At 47.8% G+C, this 16,145-nt stretch overlaps 1 protein-coding gene across 1 annotated transcript in view; it reads left to right on the top strand.

The window, feature by feature from the left end:
• Window positions 1-370: 370 nt before the first annotated feature.
• Tmem273 (transmembrane protein 273) overlaps window positions 371-16,145 on the top strand; it is a 29,688-nt gene continuing 13,913 nt past the window's right edge. Inside the window, exon 1 of the mRNA XM_021182590.2 lies at window positions 371-451. Within this exon, the coding sequence (XP_021038249.1) occupies window positions 406-451 (46 nt within the window). The 5' untranslated portion in view covers window positions 371-405. The remainder of the gene's footprint in view (window positions 452-16,145) is intronic.

Raw genomic sequence — 16,145 nt, forward strand, 5'->3', positions numbered from 1 at the left:
CCCAGGCATTAGAGGATACTCTAAAATCTGGCTTTCTGTACATACCAGAGCAGGCAGCATTCTCCTTTAAGACCTACCAGCAGGGGTCTTTGGGCAAGAAACCAAAGTGATGCTTCAGTGTTGGAGATCTGGGGAGATAGCCAGAGGAGAACTTGTGAGCTTTAGCATCCAGTGGTACACCCTCCTGGGCACACATGAACTCTCTCCCACTCGCCACCAGGCCGAGACCAAATAACAGGGACTTCCTTCACCCCTGCCAGCAAAGGGCCAAGAAGAACCCACAGTCTTTGGCTGTGGCTGTAGCTTCCTTCCTTGTCAGTCACGTGGGGGCTTAGCTCCCATCCCTGGAGCCTGGGGTCAGACAGCTCACTTGCTTCATCTCAAGGAGCCAGGACAGACACCACTATGAGCTCTGGGATCCCATTACTGAGAGCCCTCCTCTTCCTCTTAGGTAAGTGAAGGCAGATAGTAGAGATGGAGTGGGTGTCACCCTTTGCCAGCCTGGGAGCCCAGTGAACTTAAACTGTAGATGAGATACCCGTGGGCTTCCTTCTGAATTGTGACACATCCCTCGGGCTAGATGGCCTTGCTGACTTGGGTGGGATAGTGGGCAATATCCCCATTTCAGTTTAGATGCTGCTTACAAACATGCTGGGCTGAGGGAGGAGAGGGCTGAGGGGGGTGCAGAGGAAGAGCTCCAGGCTTAGCTAAAAGACAGTCTGCTTCAACTGGGCTTCATTCCTCCTAAATCGGAACATGCTTCTAGCACCCTGAGTTTCAGTTTCTGACCTAACGGAGTGGAAGATAGTGTTTCCTTCATAGGCTTGTGAGAGAACTGAGTTAAGCTTAATGTATCCAAGTCAAGATAATTGCCTAGGAGAGACAGGCTGGTGGGGCTGCCGCATTCCTGGTGATGACTGTGTGCGGAGTGGAGCCGGCAGAGGAATGGCCAGTAGAGTAGACCCAGAAGCATCTTTTTTTGTTTGTTTGTTTGTTTTAAAGCACTTGTTTTTGGCCAAGCATTGAAAGGTGGAAGGAAGGAAAGAAGCGGGAGTAAGGTGGGCAAGGACTGGAAAGAAATAAAAAGTCAGAGAAGCATAGAGAAGAAGAAGTGTGGTAAACTGAGAGGAGCTGTAAGATTGCTAGAAGTACGCAGAGACACTGAGAGCAGCGGCGGCGGGGAGGAGGGCTACTTCGCAAAGTGCCCTTGGCGTCAACTGTTGCTTCTTCGGAAGGCAGCACTCATATGCTTTAAGATGCCTGAAGGCAGCACTCATATGCTTTAAGATGCCTTTTCCAGAAAACTGAACAAAACCGAAAAGCAAGCAGTCTGCCTCCTAATGGTTTCTTGAGTCTAGAGGTGTGGCCTGAATCCGGTACACAGACAAGATTACCGTAGCAGGTCTCCACGAGCGAGCGCCCGCACCTCGAAGGGGCAGCACAATAAATACTTGGGTCTTTGGTATTGGCATGCTGCGATAGACCCCTCTCATCCACTCGTGGATGTTGGTCCCTGACAGCGACAATGAGGAGGTCGCAGGGACCAACAAGCAGTGAATAAGGGTGCGCAGGACAACCAAACTCAGTATTGTTGCCAGGCCAACGGCCAGAAGCCAGCAGAGTCTCTAATCTCACTTTCTTTCTGCTTTGGGCCGACAGAAATACAGGCTGCTCCATCCATCGTGGGGAATCTGGGGGAGGGGTCGAATTTAAAAACGAAGAATAAAGTAAAATGATATAAACAGACAATTCACTGAAAAATTGCAGACAGTAAGCCTTTTAAGATGCTCTGTCTGACAAACCCAAAGAGAAGTAATAGCGTGTGGCATATTTTGGTGCTTCTGAGGTGCAAAGTACTGGCTAACGTCAGTCCCCACAGTGTCATGGAAAGACATCCTGGTACTGCGATCTCTGGGTGCCTTTTTAAGCCCAGTCATTCTGCTCTTAAATGCTTTCACATAAAGGTAGGGCATAGAGAGGACCGCGAGGCAGCTCTAGACTTCCAGCATGTTACTTTTTGCTCTGTTTTTTGCAAGCACAGAGAAATAAGGCAGTCACCTTCTCTGTGCCAGTTTCCTCGTCTATCAGTTGAGGCTAATGATCTGTCCTACTTCCTTCCCATGGTGGTTGAGAGGTTTCTTAGCAGCGTGTCTGACTCGTGGTGTACGCTCAGGACCAGGCATTAGGCACACTCACTGATTCTACTTCACAGAGGCTATTGGGAGGGGAAAGGAAGCTGTTCACAACTTTTGACCCAGAAATTCCATGTCAAAGAATCTACTCTAAAGAAATAATGAGGGTAAAAGCTTCCCAAAATGTTTAACAGGATGTTACTCAGCACAGGAGGAATTTCAATTAAGGGATTGCTCAGATCAGATTGGTCAGTGGCCGTGTCTATGGGGAATTGTCTTGGTTGTTGATTGGTGTGTGTGTGTGTGTGTGTGTGTGTGTGGTGGGTCTCAGCTAACTGTGGGTGGTGGGACCCTTGAGCAGGTGGTCTGGGTTGTGTCAGAAAGCTGACCAGCATGAGGTAGAAGCTGGCCAATAAGTAACTTGATAAAAAGTTGATGTGGGTCATGATGCTCATCACAGCAGCAGAAAAGTGAACTAGAACATTGTCTAAGAAACATTTTAAAACTCACCTTTAAATGGATTGCATCATTCAAAAGTAGACTGTATCTGTGTGTGCATCTTAATGAAAGGGTCTAGTTTTATTTTTCTGTTTGTAATACAAACACTCCTAACGTTTGCTTTAGTCTTTCATTTAGAACCTTTTGGCAATGCTGCCTCTATTCAGGCCCCATTTAGCAGACGTAAAAGCTGCCTGTTCTGGGCCATGGTTCTGGATCTGATTGCATTTGGTCATCATTATAATGATTTGATACAATACCTTATGTATCGTTGTCACTTCTCAGGAAGGTTGTACACGCTGCTGTTAGAATCTTCCTGACTCTGAGTGTCCCTTCCTCTCTCGCTGAAGCTTTTCCTCAAAAGCATGGTGAAGCCCACTTCATGAGAGCTAACACCTCAGAACCACCCCAGGGGCCTCATCCACCTCTCCAAACCAGCCCCAAGTGGAGGTGTTCTTGTAACCATACCCATTTGGACAGATGAGGAGAGGGGAGCATACAACACAGAAAGGGCTTCTTGGAGGTCAGAGATCAGGTAGGTGGCATTGCACAGATTTGAAATGGGGCATTTCGATATTTTAAAGCTGTGCATTCAGAGCTGAGAATGGAAAAGGTGTCACCATGAAATCACTCTGAGTGGTTTTCAGACTGCTTCATTCAAATTTCCATTCCAAACTTACAGGAAAGAGACATCAGTAAGGAGTTTGCATACACTCCAAAGAGTTGAGTTTGAGAACAGTTCACCCCTTTTTTATCTGTCTTTCTTTCTGTGTGTCTTAGTGTGTGTACTGGCTGGTTTTGTGTGTCAACTTGACACAAGCTGGAGTTATCACAGGGAAAGGAGCCTCCCTTGAGGAAATGCCTCCATGAGATCCAGCTCTAAGGCATTTTCTCAAATCCAGTGGGGGAGGGCCCCTGTGGGTGGTGCCATCTCTGGGCTGGTAGTCTTGGGTTCTATAAGAAAGCAAGCTGAGCAAGCCAGGGGAAGCAGGCCAGTAAGTAACATCCCTCCATGGCTTCTGTATCAGCTCCTGCTTCCTGACCTGCTTGAGTTCCAGTCCTGACTTCGTTTAGTGATCAACAGCAATGTGGAAAGTATAAGCTGAATAAACCCTTTCCTCCCCAACTTGCTTCTTGGTCATGATGTTTGTGCAGGAATAGAAATCCTGACTAAGAAACCGTGTAAGCCATTTGTAGCCAGACTGTATAACATCAAGGGTCCTCTAGCGGCTAAATGCATCGGTGTGTATTTCCCAAGACTAGAGACAGGCACAGCGGTGTGGATGGATCAGGAGGGACATCACAGGACATGAACACTGCTGGGCACAGAGACCTCACACCACATGAGATCACACCTGAAAGGCTCTGAAAGAGTCACCAGGAAGAGCAGGACAGTGGGCATTGGGGTTAGAAAGGAGCTGGAGACTAGACTCTGTTTATGTCTATGGGGGAAAGCGATGGTGGTGGTACAGCAGGGTGACTGCAGTCTGCATCAATGTGTGGAGTATCTTAGAATAGCTAGGAGAGTGCTGCGTTTTCAGGACAGGGACATGAGAAGTGTTTGAGGGACTGAAGCTGCCAGTTTTTTCCCACTGACCATTGTTTGTTGTATATGTCTGTTGAATCGTTATGTTGTACACGCACATATAACGGGTCAATCGGAAATGAAGACTAGATGCATTCCCTTCTGTGAGTACAGTGCAGTCACCAGCCTTCGGAATGATAACACTAATAAAATAATTTCCTATCATCTGTGAATCACAGTCCAGTATTTCCTACAGTGGTTGTTAGCACCTTGATGTAGGGGCAGTTGCTGCCTGAGGTAACCAACCCATTTTAGCCTTCTGTAGGCTGGGACATGCATGGCCTAGGTTACTCAGCCCAGAGATGTTTTTAAAGTACATAGCTCCCTGGCTAGCCCCACCATGTCACAACAATCCTCATTTTGGGGTTGCCTGATACTCCCTAACAATTACACTCAAGTGACCTATTTTTCTACCCCAAAGTGACATGGCTGACGCTGTCATCTTTGGCTTCATGCATAGAGGTGCGGAACGTGTGAGTAAGACTGAAACAATGTTGACATTATGATAAAATTCAAAACAAGGTCCCAGACTGTGGTCACTGAAACCTGCGTAAATATCAGATGAACAATATTTTTAAGTTGCGCTACAATATTGATCTAAGAATAACCTTTGGTCATACCTAGTACAATTCCTCAGCATTTTATTAGAGATCCATCTCTTCTGACCGCTCTGCTTAAGAAACACTTCCAACGACTTGAATTCCAGCAGACATGTCAGTGATCCCTCTTTGTTTTAACAGCATTGGAAAGCATCTGCTGAATTCTATGTAATATTACAATCACGAGAATAAAAGGAATACAATATCACTTTAATTACGTTCCAGGCCCTAAAACATCCTTCACTGAAGGAGCCAGAGTTATTGAAAGAGAGAGGCTTTTTTTTTTCTCTGCCTTAATTTATAATGAAAAGATGGCAGAGGCCAGGGTAAAGAGAATTAAATTCGTTTTTATCTTCCAAAGTCAAAGTCATCACTTCCTTCCTTGGCTCTTAGTCCCTGAGATCTTTGTATGAATCTTTCCTGACAGCTTTTCCCCTGTTCCAGTTTCTTGCCAAGATAATGCTTTAGATTATGCGGTGAGGAGATGTGTGTGAGAAACAATGGGTGTGCTCATTCTCCTTTGCTGCCCATCAGATCACAAGGACGCCATCCACCAGCTCCTCTTAGCCAGTGGGCGGGTGAGAATGGCCGGCCGGCTTCTCATAGAGTAGGCAGCAGGAGTAGCTTCGGGGTTACTCCCTGGCTTCAGTGTTTTGCTTTGTGATTGGTTGCTGGGCTTTACTGGTGTCACTCAGGAGTTCTTTGTATCATCCAAAAGTGTGAGTGCTGTCTTGTCAGATCTGTGGCTGAACTACATTTTAATTTTATTTTTAATAAAATGTATTTCATTAAAACATTTTAATATCTTAAAGTTCTTTTTAGTTTTAAATTAAATTAAATTAAAACACTGAGACAGATCTAGGCTAACCTGGAACTCGCTCCATAGACTAGGATAGCCTCAAATTCATATAGAGATACACTGGCCTCTGTCTTCCCAACACTGAGATCAAAAGCAGCACCGTATAGGGCTTTATTTTAATTGTTTTGTATATATATATGTGTGTGTGTGTGTGTGTGTGTGTGTGTGTGTATGGATATATGTATATGTGTATATATATATATATACACATATATATGTGTGCATATATATATATATATATATATATATATATATATATATATGTCTCTGTGGGTATCTACATGTGTGTATGTCACATGTGTGTTTGTGCCTGCAGAGGCCAGAAGGTGGCTTCAGATCCCTTGGGGCTTAAGTTACAGAAGGTTGTAAGCCACAAGACATGTTCCCAGAACCAAACTGGAGTCGTCTGGAAGAGCAGCAAAGGATCTTAACCACTGGACCATCTTTCCAGCCTGAACGTATTTAATGTCAGTGAAGTTTAATGTACTGGGCTTACTTTTTTTGACAGACTTTTCTTCTGATATGAGGCATGAGAAGTTTTCACCAAGCCTTAAGCCTTTATGATTTTTCTCAAATATCCTGTGCAGTTTCATGCTCTGTATCTAAATCTGTGTTCTGTTTTGTGAACGTGAGTGTTTTGTATGTATATGTTCGTATGTGTGCATATGCATGCATGTTCAGGTGTGCAAGATACGTGCATGAATGTGTAGAGGCCACTGTCAACATCGGGAGGTTCCTGTATTACTTCCCACCTTAGTTTTTGGCACAGGGTCTCTTATGGAACCTGGAAGTCACTAGTTCAGCTTGCCTAGCCAGCCAGGGGGCTCCAGGCATCCTCCTGCCTCTACCTCCCCAGCTCTAGGATCACAGGTATGTATAATTGTGCCCAGCTTTTGATGTGCATGCTGGGGGGGGTCTGAATTCAGGTCCCCATGATTGCAGACAAGCACTGTATACACTATGCCACCACCCCAGCCAGTTCCGATACATTTTGAGCATTGTGTGCGTGTGTTAAGAATTTATGTCTCGGTGTATTATATTGTGTTTGTAAATGTATTTTGGTTTTTTTTTTATTGTTTTTTTGACCTACAGGTCTTTGATTGCTTCAGCACAGTTGGTTGAAAAATTATTCTTCCTTCGTTGACCTGAATCTGTTGCCTTGTCAAAAGATGGCTGTGCCATGGAGCAATCTTGGTTCTTCTCTCTGTTGAAACATATATGTCTGTCTCTCTGCACAGGGGCACCTTGAGTCCCAGGCTACAGAATGTCCCTAGTTTGTATAGCATTCCCACCTAAAACCAATTCTAGTAAATCTGAAAAAAAAAAAGCCTTTGGATATTCATGGACAAACTTCCTGGGCCTTTTGATAAGCAATTGGGAGAGCTGGGACGTGTTTATTATGAATGTATCTTCTAGGACCTCAGTGTGCTTTCACTGACTAGTACTCTTCTTGATTTCTCTCTTCAGAGCTGTGGCATCTGGGGACATAAATGTGTGCATATTAGACTTACATGTCAGTGGCTTTGAGTGACTACAGATTGTATTATCCTTCAAGTTTTTCCTCCTCTGCATAACTGAGTGCCAAGAAGCCCTCTGTTTTCTATCTGTGGATCTGACCTCACTTATGCTAGGAGTTACTGTTTGATAACTTATGGTTTTCTTCTCAGACCATTACATTATATGCAAATGAGGTCAAGATCCTTGCCCCCATTTTGAGCAATGTTGCATTTATTCCTCATTTTTGTGTTGCTGGCTTGGCAAGGACTTCTATTACTGAATCGAAAAGAAGTAGAAACAGCACATTCCCCCAGTATTGTTCCTGATCCAAGTGGTGTGATACCTTGTTTCTATCTGTGCTTCTTCTAATCTCACATCCAGACCCTCATTTATCTGTCAGAATTGCTTCAACTGACCATTTTATTTTAAATTTGAGTCCAGAAGATACTCGCCAGTGGTTCTCAGCAAGGAAAACTGGGTTTGCTCATACCTATGGGTCTGTCTAGAGTCCAACTGTGTCCACGCCAAGACTGGGTAGAACTGGGCAGAGCCAGTAGGGCCAAGGATGGCCTCTGAAGGTCCAGGTGAGCTCCTCATTTATGCTTTCCCATGAGAAACAGTGTGTGGACCAAGGGTGAGTGTGTGGCTGAGTAGTAACTTCTGTTACAGCTGATGGTCAGTCTAGTTCTAGCCCATTAGAAGATGATGTTGGGCAGTACAGGCACAGTATTGTGTGGCAGCAGCCAGGGGCAGCTAAACAGACCTAAGAAGGGCTCTGGAGAGACTCAGTGAAGAGTTCTGAGCTGCCCTGGGACATTTGACAGCAGGGACTTCTGCAACATTGACAAACCCTGATCACTGAGGCAGGACCCCTGAAGACAGATCAACTCTTAGTGATGATCTACTCCCCATGCTGGTGTGAGACATTCACAGAGCCAGGCTGACCCAGGTTCAAAGATCACAGGCAGGCAGGCAGGCAGGCAGGCAGGCAGGCAGGCACAGCAGGCAGGCAGGCAGGCAGGCAGCAGGCAGGCAGGCAGGCAGGCAGGCACAGCAGGCAGGCAGGCAGGCAGGCAGGCAGGCAGGCAGGCAGGCAGGCAGGCAGGCAGGCACAGCAGGCAGGCAGGCAGGCAGGCAGGCAGGCAGGCAGGCAGGCAGCAGGCAGGCAGGCAGGCAGGCAGGCAGGCACAGCAGGCAGGCAGGCAGGCAGGCAGGCAGGCAGGCAGGCAGGCAGGCAGGCAGGCAGGCACAGCAGGCAGGCAGGCAGGCAGGCAGGCAGGCAGGCAGGCAGGCGTGTGAACATGAACAGTTTGTGTCACGTCTTGGGATTATGGTCACCCAGGGAGGGCTCTGTTCCATGCTGCCAGCTCCTGTGGACAAACATACATATGTGCACACACAAGTACACACACATGTACACACACGCACACACACACACACAAGAACAATGCAAAGGCACTTTCTCTTCTTGATCTTGCCAGCACAGTTCAATAATTAGGTGAGCACTCAGTTGTAGGGAAGGGCATTGTGAGCTTGTGAGGCCCCAGATGAAAGCAAAGGCATGTAGTAAGACCCTGGAGAGAGGGAGAGAAAGAAGAAGGAGGGAGAGATTGCTTTTTCAGGTACCAGGAAACCAGATATCCAGAGGAGAGGCTCTTTCTTTTCAAACTATGGAGATGGAACATGATTTGGTACCAGCCAGAAGTCTAGGGGAAAGCCAAAATTTGGGTAAGAGACTGAGAGATCTGCCAGCGGTAGACCCCATCTCCCGTCCTGAGAGTCTGAGGGCTTCAAGCAACTAGGACCAAACTTGGCTCCTTCCTTCTTTGGCCGCTCTGGAAGTATTTATTAGGGCGAATCTTCTCCCTTCAGAAGGGGACAGTGGGCGTCTGGGCCAAGGGGTAGGGTGAGGCAGGCCCAGCTTGACGTATAGCTTAAATATTTAAATATGTGACACACCCTGGGCTCTGCAAATGTCAGGAGCTGCCTATTAAAAGATAGCCAGAGGAAGATGCCCAGTGCGTAGAAGGGCTCACTCAGCAGCCTCTTTTGGTAAACAGAGGCAGGTGGCTAGCTAGCACCCTCGCCTTGCTTGCTGCTACTTTCTCTGCAATGTCATGGCCCCTCCGCGTGGGCCAGGCCAGCTGTCATCCCACAGTTTTGTTGTCTGGGCATGTGCTTTCCTCAGCAGGTCCCTCAGGGCGCTAAGCAAAGCTTCCCAAGGCTGAAGAGCACAGTATGAATATTGCATGAATAATAATAACCCCACCACTTAGCGGTTATACAGCGCTTCCCTCTTTCCTGAAACTTTACCATCATTAATTAGTTATTCTGCACTGAGCCTGCCTCTCTGTTCACTTCCAAGATAGCCCCACAAAGGCAGCTCTGAGTTGAGCTTTTTCACTCTAGACAGCAGGCCTGATCTGAGCTGAAGCTCCCAGACAGGGGGTTGCAGACGTTTCTCCTTTTAGAGACTGGTCACCTTTACCCTTGCTGGGAAGGCTGTCCTTCCTGGCCTGAGCACTCCCTTGAGAGCCCCCTCACTTCTCCCACCAGGAAAGCAGATGTTTACAAGTGCAAAGACAGCTGTTGCCTGTCTCTCACTCCGGGCACACACATCCAGGGGATACACACACCGCCACACTCAGCCAGTGACATTGAGCTCAGGGCACCACCAGACTCAGCTCCAAATCATGGATACAGTGATGGTGTCAGAATGGCAAGTCCTGGTTCACAGTGTTCTCCGTGTGCCCTTCTATTCCTGTAGCTTACCCTCCACTATCTAGATCACAGGAACGCTTTCAGGCACTCACTAATGGGCTTGGACAGGTAACAAACTTTCCCTAGTGAGAGTGGGCTTGGTGGGGGCCAGAATTTCTTGAAGGGCATTGCTTACCTTGCTAGCATCCACTAGGTCTCCTCACCCTTTAGTATCTATCTCCCCAAGGCTTGCAGCCACTTCCTTGTCAGATGTGGCTTGATACTTGTCTTTATTTCCTGGTAAGAAGGAACCCAGATCCCCACCCCCAGCCAGAACAGTCTCGTGCTTGGGGCGCCCCTTCAGACCCAAGGCAGCTCCCACCTCCAGCCCCTCCATTAGTCTGAGAAGGTATTGATTGCCTTGACTTCTGGAAGCTGAGTGTTTGGATCCCAGTGTGTGAATCTTTAAGAATTAATTAGCAAAGATTGCTCGGAAAGACAACATGGGCCCGAGTTTTGATGCTGTCAGGTCACCCACTCTTATCATTCCCTCTTAATTAAGGTGCTATTTGTGGAAAGTGGAGGCACTTGCTCGTGTTTCGTGGCCTCCCTGGCCTCCTCATCGGTTCGATGGTCTTCTATGGCTTCCTGCTTCTCACTCCTGTCCAGGGCAGCTGTGTCCTAGCTGGACAGAACATGGAGAAGACCATGTCCTCCAGCCCCGAGGACTACTTTGGGCACCTCGACCTATGTGACTGTCCCCATATCTGTTTGAGGACACTCACGATAGTCTCTGTGTCAGTGCTCTGCCAGCGTGACCCTGTTGATCTACCTCTTTAGTTCTTGTATTCTCAGCCCCTTTTCAGGCCCTCTTGGACCTTGTACCTGCCTTCTGCTCCATCCTCTTCACCCCTCCCATCCCTCTACTCTGGCTCTCATTAGTCATCCTGTCTCTAACTAAATTGTAAACTTGTAGAAGTTTCCCAACACCCCAGGCAGGATTGAGTATCCCCTTGGTCATCTTTGCTGGCCAATTCACTGTGGACTGAATGTATGAAAAGAAAGTTCCAGTATGTGGCAATACCTACTCAGCGCCCATCTCTCTGGGTGTCAAGTCCAAGGACTTGGCTAGATGTATGGATTAAGAGATGACTGTGCATCCTTAAGGACTCTTTATCCATGGGTAATTCTCCCTGGGCACCAACAGGCAGCCATTGTGCCTTGCTGTCTGGAGTCCACTCCACTTGCCTTTTCTCTTCTCATCTGTGTTTTTTTTTTTTTTTTCTTGCTCTGATCCATTCAGCTCTATCTCCAACTACGTTCTCTCAGAGAAAGACTGGGGCACAAAGGGCCATGGGAGGACATAGGGGATATCCTGTTTACTAAACATGCGGCTGCTAAGGTCAGGATGTGATGAGAGAGAAAGAGGGTAACCTAAGAAAAACGGTTTCCGTGGTTTGGGGGCTTATGATCGGGCACCTGCGGTTTCTGCAAGTCACAGAAGGTTCTAGACCTCAGTGAAAGCCACACAAACAGCAGGAATAAAAAGACCACAAAACCAAGGCCAGATAGTCTGTTCTCAGTGTTCTACTGGTACAAAGGCTGAGGCATACCACATAATGACAGACATGTGTCATTATCAGGGTCAGTTCAAACAGCCTCATGGTGGGGGGGGGGTAGCTAAAAAGACAGGGCTGATGCCTGGTTTTCTTAGATGCCCACCTACTCATGAACATCCAAGAAGGGAAGGGGCTGCCACACTCATGCCACCCAAATAGGCAGATCTTAAAACCAGAGCAGCCCTGACTTCAAGGTCCACGAGAGAGGAAGCTGTGTCTCTGGTGAGCACTTCTTACATACCAGAGTCTTAGGTCCCCATTTTCCCAGGAAAAGAGCTGGGCTTAGGATGGAAACAGTGGTGTGAAGCCCAGCTGCACTGTCCCCTTGATTTTGCGTGCCCAGGGTCCTTTCTGTGACTCTTTCAACTGCTGCCTAGTTTCAGCTGTGTACCAGTACAGCCCAGGCTCGTGAGGACTCACAGTTGACTGCAGAAGATGGAGGTGTTCTCAGTAACCTTTCTCAGGCTCAGAATCACATGAGTGATGCTATTGCTCATTTGTCTCTATGGTTGAACCCTACTTGGCTTTTTACAAACTTGATTTTTATCATTTCAAGGCTTTGAGCTACTTCTGGGTTCACTCTGAGTAGCTTTGGATTGATTCCTCAGCCATCTCAAGACTCTGTATTCTACTGTGGTGCTCCTTCATCAATCAGGATAGGAATCTGAGTTGCAAAGACTCTCAGGTATCATCCTGGCCCTGGGGAAAAGAGCTATTCTTGTATTATTGGTACCTCTGTCACATAGAACAAGATACAAGGGTAGGAGGTCTAGGGAGGGTTCAGAAGTGATCCTGGGCCAACAGAGACAATAGGAGTCTTCCAGAGGACTCTGGAGTTGGCTTTTGCACTAGTTCTTAGAGGTGATGAGGAACCTCAGGATGGGATATCATGGCTTGCTCTGTTTACATGTTCTCACTAGGTTTGTCTGCAGCTACCCTAAATAGTTCCTCATTTCATCCTGTGTTCTCCATTCCCACCTCCCTCAACAGCCTGACTTTCTGTGATGCTGTGTCGGGACTCTCCCCTAAGCCAGCGATCAGTATGGTTCTCAAGACCATCCCAGAGGCAGCCCCCCCACCAAACAAGAATCACCTGAAGTGGTCCCCACAGGAACATCAAGATGCTACAGTGGACCAAGTGGCAAATGTTTACTCCAGTCCCCTTGGTCACTCTTTGGCAGTTCATGGTCTCCTCTGGGTACTTTGGATTACCCTGCTGCAGGTCCTTGGTTTGTGTGTGTACTCTTTAGTGACATAGTGGATGCTGCTCCTGACATTTGAAGCCTGTTTCCTTTAGCTGGGAATGTCGGAATTCATGAGATCTAAAGTTAGGACCTACCGCCCACCCCTCAATGTTTAAGTACCAAGATGAATGCGGGCAGGCATCGGTTGACAAAATTTAGGGCGGCCACCCCTATTTTTAGTTCAGATACTTATAGAATGACACATGCCGACTAGCCCACAACTGGGAATCACACACCCTGATTCTGCCCAAATAAGGTGGCAGGGAATGTTAGCCCCCAGTGAGAGTGGACCCAACAGGTGGACAGCACAGAGGCCTGGATGCCAGGGATGGGCTTTTAGCGGGTCAGATTCCAACAGAGATGGGCAAGTCCAAACTGTGCCTAGGGCTCACTCTTCTTGGCTCTCCTGTGGCTGCCCTGCCCTCTTCCGCTGGAGGGGAGACTAAGCTACTTGATAGGGCCTTTACTCTTGTCTCCTCCCCCTTTTCAGTTCTGGCAAGGAACATGCTAAGTAAATACTCTACCTCAAGTTTCCCACACCTCTAGCTCAAGAACCATAAACTCTTACAGAACTGGAAGTCACCTGCAGAGCAGGCCACAGGCTGGAGAGGCACAGAGAGCGGCTGCTGTGTTCATGCCCTCATCAGATCTATCTGCAGCTGCTTTAGAAAGGACAAAGCATCAGGCCCAAATGGGGTGTGGAGAGATGGTTGAGTGTCTTGTTGTAAGTTCCTCTGAAAGAGAGTGCCTGCGTGCAGGATGCTACCTATTCACACTTGAAGGCTATGTGGGCCCCTTCCCCGGGAAGAGTCAAGGTCTCAGCAGGTCAATCGAGAAGGCCACAGCTGAGGTTATGCTCAACCTCCACACCCAGCTCATCAGGGACAGTGATGAGGCGCAATGCACATCTGTGCATGATGGCATGCATACACACACACACACACACATGCACACACACACATGCACACACATGCACACATGCACACACACGCATGCAGGCATGCACACACACACACACACACACACATGTCTGCATGCTTGCAGTTAGCCAGGATCATGGGGTTAGAGGTAGCAGGTGACATCTGCCTCAGGGACAGCAGCCACGACAACATCCATCCAAGTCCAGACTGTACAGGGTCTTACGAGCCTGTGTTCCAATACTTTGCCACGCCCCAGCATTGCAAGAATGCCTGCAAAGCACGTAGGCGGAAGCTCCTGCTGGGTTTGCTCAAACTTCCTCCTGGGGTCTCACACACCCCGGGGCTGAGCAAGGCATCCTGCAGTTCATGACTGTAGGCAGACAAGACCTGCAAGGGCCATCCATCCTCTAGCTACTTTGGAGCGCTGGGGCCTTTGCTGAGGCTCTACAGTCCAAGAGGGACTCCCCCAGCTCGTGACCCTAGCAGGAGGCAGGTCACCTGCTGGATGGATCCTTACCCAGGGGCTCATTAGAGAGCAGAGTTAGACCTCCCAGTGAGATAGTGAGAGCAAAGGAGCTAGGGCAGATAGAGAGGATTTCTCTCCCTGAGGAGGGGAAAGGCTGCCGCCGAGTGGCCAGAGGGCTGGCTAGCAGGAATTATTGCTGTAGTGCACAGCTCCATCCGCTGACTTAGGTTTGTCTCCATATGATAATTCTCTCCGTGGGAAGGGAGGAAATCCTCTCAACTGGAAGATTCAGACATTAATGGAATGTCTCAAGGCTTAGAGGGGATCTGAGCACAGAACAGAATGGGTGGTGTCTAAGGGACCTGCAAAGGGCTGAGCTGACCATAAGGCACAGCTCCCAGCCTTGGGACTCAGCAGAAGGACCCCAGTGCTCAGGGAAACAGGAACTTGGGTCGTATTGTTGACTAGGACAGGATCTGGGGAGGCCTGGGCAGGGCTTTGGGGCTCTGACGTTAGACCTTCCTTCCATCCTCTCTTCCCCCTTCCCCAGTGGTCAGAAGCAGTGCATCTTTTGAGGCCTGGAGTTTCCTAGGCTTGCCCAGTTCTTGGAAAGAGATTTAGGCTTTGTCTCCTGATCTACCAATCTGAAGCCTGTCATGGAGTCAGCCTGTCTCAGTCCTTTGTGTAGCGCTAGCTGAGCAGTGTGCTGAGTGTCACTGAGGGTCGTCAGTGGTCATAGGAGAAAGGAAAGGCTCTTTGCTGATTGGGCAGGCAGAGCCTCTGACCCTTTAACCCCTAGGAGCTCAGGGGTTAAAGGGTCAGAGGGCAGCCTCCTGGGAGCTCAGTGGGAAGGGCCTGGCCACCTGTTTTCTCCCATGAGAGACCCATTGAGGTGCATGAGAGGAGGCTGAGATCCAGTTGGTCATTGGCCTGAGTGGTGTGGATTTATGTCCCCACTGTTGCTATTTTTATTCTCTGGAGTTTCAACCAACTGCAGTCTATCATGATCTGAAAAGTTTAATAAGGAAAGTCCTTCCTTTCGTCTTAGCTCCAAACTTTGTCTCTGTAACTCCTTTCATGGGTATTTTGTTCCCTATTCTAAGGAGGAACGAAGTATTCACACGTTGGTCTTCCCTCTTCTTGATTTTCTTGTGTTTTGCAAATTGTATCTTGGGTGGTCTAAGTTTCTGGGCTAATATCCCCTTATCAGTGAGTGCACATCTAATGACTTCTTTTGTGATTGGGTTACCTCACTAAGGATGATATCCTCCAGATACATCCATTTGTCCAAGAATTTCATAAATTCATTGTTTTTAATAGCTGAGTAGTACTCCATTGTGTAAATGTACCACATTTTCTGTATCTAATCCTCTGTTGAGGGACATCTGGGTTCTTTCCAGCTTCTGGCTATTATAAATAAGGCTGCTATGAACATAGTGGAACATGTGTTCTTATTACCAGTTAGAACATCTTCTGGGTATATGCCCAGGAGAGGTAGTGCTGGATCTTCCAGTAGTACAATGTCCAATTTTCTGAGGAAAATTGGATTTCAGACTGATTTCCACCCTGGGATCCATCCCATAATCAGTCACCAAACCCAAACACTATTGCGTATGCCAGCAAGATTTTGCTGAAGGGACCCTGGTATAGCTGTCTCGTATGAGGCTATGCCAGTGCCTGGCAAATACAGATGAGAATGATCACAGTCATCTATAAGATGGAATTGAGAAGCTAGAGAAAGCACCCAAGGAGCTAAAGTGATCTGCAACTCTATAGGTGGAACAACAATATGAACTAACCAGTACCCCTAGAGCTCATGTCTCTAGCTACATATGTAGCAGAAGATGGCCTAGTTGGCCATCACTGGGAAGAGAGGCCCCTTGGTATTGCAAACTTTATATGCCCCAGTACAGGGGAATGCCAGGGCCAAGAAGTGGGAGTGGGTGGGTAGGGGGCAAGGTGGGGGGAGTGTATAGGGAACTTTCGGGATAACATTTGAAATGTAAATAAAGAAAATATCTAATAA

The sequence above is a fragment of the Mus caroli genome, unplaced genomic scaffold (genome assembly GCF_978045245.1).
Source record: "Mus caroli unplaced genomic scaffold, Mus_caroli_1 scaffold_12, whole genome shotgun sequence".
In the NCBI taxonomy this organism is placed as follows: domain Eukaryota; kingdom Metazoa; phylum Chordata; class Mammalia; order Rodentia; family Muridae; genus Mus; species Mus caroli.